We start from the raw sequence: 5,278 nt of genomic DNA, 5'->3' as shown, positions 1-5,278 counted from the left end.
AGTGCTTAAAGGGGACGGAGAGAGTCTGAAATTTGGGGGAAGTAGGCCAAGGAATATCAGCAACCTCTGGGACTGGTTGCATTTCATTACTTTTCCTAGGAAAGTAAATTATGAGTGACTTGAAGGAGGGTGCTGCTGAGATGGGGGCGGACCATGAAGCGTGGAGGGGTCGCCGGTGTTGCCGGAGGGCAGCTAGAGCCTGCGGAGAGCCTCGGCGCGCTCCTCCCTCTCCCTCACGCTCCCCCCACCCCGGGCGGGGCGCCGCGTGGGGCGGGGGACTCCGGCGGGCGGGGGCGGCCGCTGCCTGAGCGTGGGTGCTGCGCGGCGGCCGGCAGTGATGGCTGGTGGCGGCGGGGCCGGGAAGGGGACTGGGGCCGCGGCCCGGGAGAGGGCCAGCTGCCGGGAGCCCTGAATCACCGCCTGGCCCGACTCCACCATGAACGTCGCGCTGCAGGAGCTGGGAGCTGGCAACAACGTGAGTGGGGGCCCCTGGGCTCCAGGGGAGGGGACCGGGTGGAGAGGGACGAGGCAGAGGGGTCGGCAGCAGAGGGGCAGGCGATGCCCGGCTAGCGGATGTAGGACTGTGTCCCGGGCCTGGTGGAGCGGTGATAGAGAGACCCCAGGCCTGACAGCGTGGAAGGTGGGAAGAGAAGGGCCCTCTTAGCAGGGGGGAGGGGTCCGCGAGGCAGGGGGCACTGGGGCAGGGTCGTGGGCAAAAAGCCCTCTCTGCCTGACCTCGGTTGGCAACCCCGACTGTCTGGCAGATGGTGGAGTACAAACGGGCCACGCTTCGGGATGAAGACGCAACCGAGACCCCCGTAGAGGGCGGGGCCTCCCCGGACGCCATGGAGGTGGGCAAGGGGGCTTCCCCTTTCTCACCAGGCCCCAGCCCTGGCATGACGCCTGGCACACCCAGGAGCTCTGGGCTGTTCTGGAGGGTCACCTGCCCCCACCTCCGCTCCATCTCTGGCCTCTGCTCTAGGACTATGGTGAGGCGATGCTAAGCCATGACGTTGCACAAAACAGACTCAGGGCTCAACTCACCCGCTGGCCTCATTGCCCCCGGGCCCAAAGTTAACCCTGTGACTCTGAAAACTGCCTGTGGCTTCACCCTCTGGTGATCTTGGACCTCTGCCCTGCAGCTCAGTTGCTCTTTGTCCCCCTGTGTTCCCCAGGTGGGATTCCAGAAGGGGACAAGACAGCTGTTAGGCTCACGCAGGCAGCTGGAGCTGGTCTTGGCAGGTGTCTCTCTACTGCTGGCTGCACTGCTTCTGGGCTGCCTTGTAGGCCTGGGGGTCCAGTACCGCAGAGGTAGGTGGGCCCACACTCTTCATCAGCATTCATAACTAGGGGTTCTGGAGGCCAAAGGGCCCCTAAGATTTTCACTTGTGGGGGCCAAGCCTTCCCTGAAAAAAAGCCCTGGCTTTGCTTTCTCTTCTCAACCTTCCTGCTGTCATGGCCCTTGCAAAGAGTTTGCCTCTTCCAGACAGACAGACTGACAGTCTCCTACCCTCCCGCCGTGCCCCCTACCACAGACCCATCCCACAGCACCTGCCTTACAGAGGCCTGCATTCGAGTGGCTGGAAAAATCCTGGAGTCCCTGGACCGAGGGGTGAGCCCCTGTGAGGACTTTTACCAGTTCTCCTGTGGGGGCTGGATTCGGAGGAACCCCCTGCCCGATGGGCGTTCTCGCTGGAACACCTTCAACAGCCTCTGGGACCAAAACCAGGCCATACTGAAGCACCTGCTTGGTGAGTGGGGCTGTTAGGGAGGCCTTGGGCCACCTATGTGCCTTGTGCCTAGCACAGGACCTGACACTTAGCAGATAGTCAATGTCCATGAATGAGGAAGTGGATGGCTCTGTGAACACTCCAGAGGGTGGGGAGGCAGAGAGCAGGGGACTCTTGAGAAGTGGGGATGGGTTTGACGGGGGCAGAACTCTGGGTATAATGGAGGACCGCTTTTCTGCACCCTGTTTGGAGCACTGTCATGGTGTGGTAGACACCAGGGAGCCTGTACTGCTTAGATATCCTAGGGTCTCCATGGACAGGGAGAGGAAGCCACGGCTTGCTGTTTCAGACACTCTTCCTGGGTCTGCGTTAGGAGGACTGCTCATTGACAAGGCAAGGAGAGGAACCGAGCAAGGGCCAGGGACTCCCTCTCAGCAGTTAACGTAATTGCCACCTGGATCCTATGTTCTGCCCCACAGAAAACACCACCTTCAACTCTAGCAGTGAAGCTGAGCGGAAGACACAGCGCTTCTACCTATCTTGCCTACAGGTGGAGCGCATTGAGGAGCTGGGAGCCCAGCCACTGAGAGACCTCATTGACAAGGTGGGGCCACTGAGCCGGCTGAGGGCAGGGGAGCAGGAGGGGCCTTGAGAGAGGAGATGGCCCAGGAACACTTTGGGAGCTCCTGTGCTAATCATTCCACTTATGGTCTCTACACAGATTGGTGGTTGGAACATTACAGGGCCCTGGGACCAGGATAACTTTATGGAGGTGTTGAAGGCAGTAGCAGGGACCTACAGGGCCACCCCATTCTTCACCGTCTACATCAGTGCCGACTCTAAGAGTTCCAACAGCAATGTTATCCAGGTGATGAGCTGGGAAAGGGTGAGGAGAGACTTAGGGACCCTTTGCTGAGCCCAGACTTCCCTCTCCTGTGACAGGCAGGCTGGGCTGACCCCTGGCCCCCACCCCAACCCCTGCTGGGGAATTCAGGTTCCCATGGTGGGGAAAACGAGGGGCTCACCTCCTTTCCTTGCCGTTGCAGGTGGACCAGTCTGGGCTCTTTCTGCCCTCTCGGGATTACTACTTAAACAGAACTGCCAATGAGAAAGTAAGGAACATCTTCCGAATCCCCATCCCTACCCCTTGCTGAGCTGGGCTGGTCCCTGTTGACTTTTCCCTTTGCCAAGGGTCAGAGCAGGGAAGGTGAGCCTATCCTGTCACCTAGTGAACCAACTGCCCCTCCTTTCTTCCTTCTTTTCTTCCTCCCTTCCTCCCTTTCTTCCCCCCTCCCTCCCTTTCTTCCCCTTTTCCTTCCTTCCTTTCTCCTCTTCTTCTAGTAGGTTTCATAGACACCTACTGTATGCCAGGTCCAGTGGGGGAATTCTGAGATATAAGTTTCCAAGCCATTGTCACAGGAAGCGTTCAGTGTCAATGGGTTCATGAACCTAGATAGCTGAGAACAAAGCTCACAAGAGAGTCCTGAGGATTCAGAAGAGACTTAGGGAGCCAGCGAAGTCTTCCTGAAGAGACTGCATTTGATCCAGGCCCTGTAGAATACGTGGGAGTGCATGAGGGCATGCTGGGTAGAAAGAAGTTTAGACCAGGTGCGGTGGCTGACGTCTGTAGTCCCAGCACTTTGGGAGGCCAAGGTGGGTGGATCACCTGAGGTCAGGAGTTCGAGACCAACCTGACCAACAAGGTGAAACCCCGTCTCTACTAAATATATAAAAATTAGCCAGTCATGGTAGCAGGCGCCTGTAGTCCCAGCTACTCAGGAGGCTGAGGCAGGAGAATTGCCTGAACCTGGAAGGTGGAGGTTGCAGTGAGCCAAGATCGCGCCACTGCACTCCAGCCTGGGTGACAGAGCGAGACTCCAACTAAAAAAAAAAAAAAAGAAAAGAAAGAAAGAACAGTTTGCCGGGTGCAGTGGCTCACGCCTATAATCCCAGCACTTTGGGAGGCCGAGGCAGGTGGATCATGAGGTCAGGAGTTCGAGACCAGCCTGGCCAAGATGCTGAAACCTCGTTTCTACTAAAAATACAAAATTTAGCCAGGCGTGGAGGCACGCACCTGTAATCCCAGCTACTCGGGAGGTTGAGGCAGAATTGCTTGAACCCAGGAGGTGGAGATTGCAGTGAGCCGAGGTCACATCTCTGTACCCCAGCCTGGGCGACAGAGCAAGACTCCATCTCAAAAAATAAAAAATTATAAAGTTATGAACCTCTGGAGTCTGGCTGGTCCCAATGAGCAAGAGCTTTGGGGTAGCCGGGCATGGTGGCTCACACATTTGATCCCAGCACTTTGGGAGGCTGAAGCAGGAGGATCGCTTGAACCCAGGGGTTTGAGACCAGCCTGGGCAACACAGCAAGTTTACAAACCTTTACAAAAAATTTTAAAAATTAGCCCGGCATGTAGTGGTACATGTCTGTAGTCCTAGCTACTCAGGAAGCTGAGGTGGGAGGATCACTTGCGCCCAGGACTTCAAGGCTGCAGTGAACTATGATTGCGCCATTGCACTCTGGCCTGGGTGACAGAGTGAGACCACATGCCACCCTGAGTGACAGAGTGAGACTGTCTCAAAGGAAGAAAAGGCTGGAGGGCCAGACTGCCTGGGGTGTGGCCAGGGGCAGAAAGGAGACCCATGATCCCAAATGCCTTGTGAAACTGCAGAAGAAAGGAAGCAGGAGACGTGGTGGAAAGAGAAATCTCTATGTGGGTCTGGGGCCAGGTCCATGAGAGGGGATTTAACCTGTGGTTCTCTTTGCAGTGAAGCCAGGCACGGATCTGGACCACCAGGAGAAGTGCCTGTCCCAGCTCTACGACCGCATGCCAGAGGGGCTGACACCCTTGGCCACACTGAAGAACGATCAGCAGCGCCGACAGCTGGGTGCGTGTCCCCCTGCATCCAGACCTGGGCCCCACTCGGTGCCCAGCTGGCCCTGCTCACAGACAGCCACGGACAGGTCCTGAAGAGGGCCCAGGAGGGGGCGGTGTTCCGAGTCACTGTGGCCACTTCGGGTTCAGAAGTCATGAGGCGCAGTCCCGAGCCTCAGAGGGCTTCCCAGGCTGTGTTCTCACAGGTTCCATAGCACCCAGGCCTCCCACTGTGGAGCCAGGACTTTAACCATCTCCCTCGGGGTCCACGGGGTGGCCTGTACCATGCTAATGGGGAAGGAGACATTTGTTGATTTCCTTATGCATGGCTTAATTACCAAGAACACCTAATGACTGGTAATGAAGTGTCCTGGTTTGGTCTCTGCTGTGTCTCGGTGTGAATATCTCTTCCCATGTGCAGACCTCACCTCCACCACCCTAACCCGCCCCACCACGCACCACTCATACACACATACGCGGCTTCCCCGTCTCAGTGATGGCAACTCCCACCCCTCTAGGTGCTCAGGCCAGAAACCTTGGACTTCCTCTCCACTCTTCTTTTCCCTCCCCTTTCCCTCCCCTCCCCCCCCTTCTGTCACCTCCTCTCTCCTCCTCCCTCCTTTCCCCTCCCCTCCCCTTTTCTCCCTTCCCCTCTTCTCTCCTCCCTCCT

General features: G+C 57.5%; 1 protein-coding gene across 1 annotated transcript in view; it reads left to right on the top strand.

Annotated features, from left to right (window-relative positions):
- Nucleotides 1–436: 436 nt before the first annotated feature.
- Nucleotides 437–5,278, top strand: part of ECE2 (endothelin converting enzyme 2) — a 20,144-nt gene continuing 15,302 nt past the window's right edge. The window contains exons 1-9 of the mRNA XM_026454848.1: nucleotides 437–475; nucleotides 765–851; nucleotides 1,176–1,311; nucleotides 1,536–1,751; nucleotides 2,210–2,334; nucleotides 2,452–2,598; nucleotides 2,777–2,842; nucleotides 2,922–2,937; nucleotides 4,502–4,659. Coding sequence (XP_026310633.1) covers nucleotides 437–475; nucleotides 765–851; nucleotides 1,176–1,311; nucleotides 1,536–1,751; nucleotides 2,210–2,334; nucleotides 2,452–2,598; nucleotides 2,777–2,842; nucleotides 2,922–2,937; nucleotides 4,502–4,659 — 990 coding nt within the window. The remainder of the gene's footprint in view (nucleotides 476–764; nucleotides 852–1,175; nucleotides 1,312–1,535; nucleotides 1,752–2,209; nucleotides 2,335–2,451; nucleotides 2,599–2,776; nucleotides 2,843–2,921; nucleotides 2,938–4,501; nucleotides 4,660–5,278) is intronic.

This window comes from Piliocolobus tephrosceles, chromosome 2 (assembly GCF_002776525.5).
Source record: "Piliocolobus tephrosceles isolate RC106 chromosome 2, ASM277652v3, whole genome shotgun sequence".
Lineage (NCBI taxonomy): Eukaryota > Metazoa > Chordata > Mammalia > Primates > Cercopithecidae > Piliocolobus > Piliocolobus tephrosceles.
Note: the sequence above shows the minus strand (reverse complement) of the source record. Positions and strands in the feature narration are given on the sequence as shown.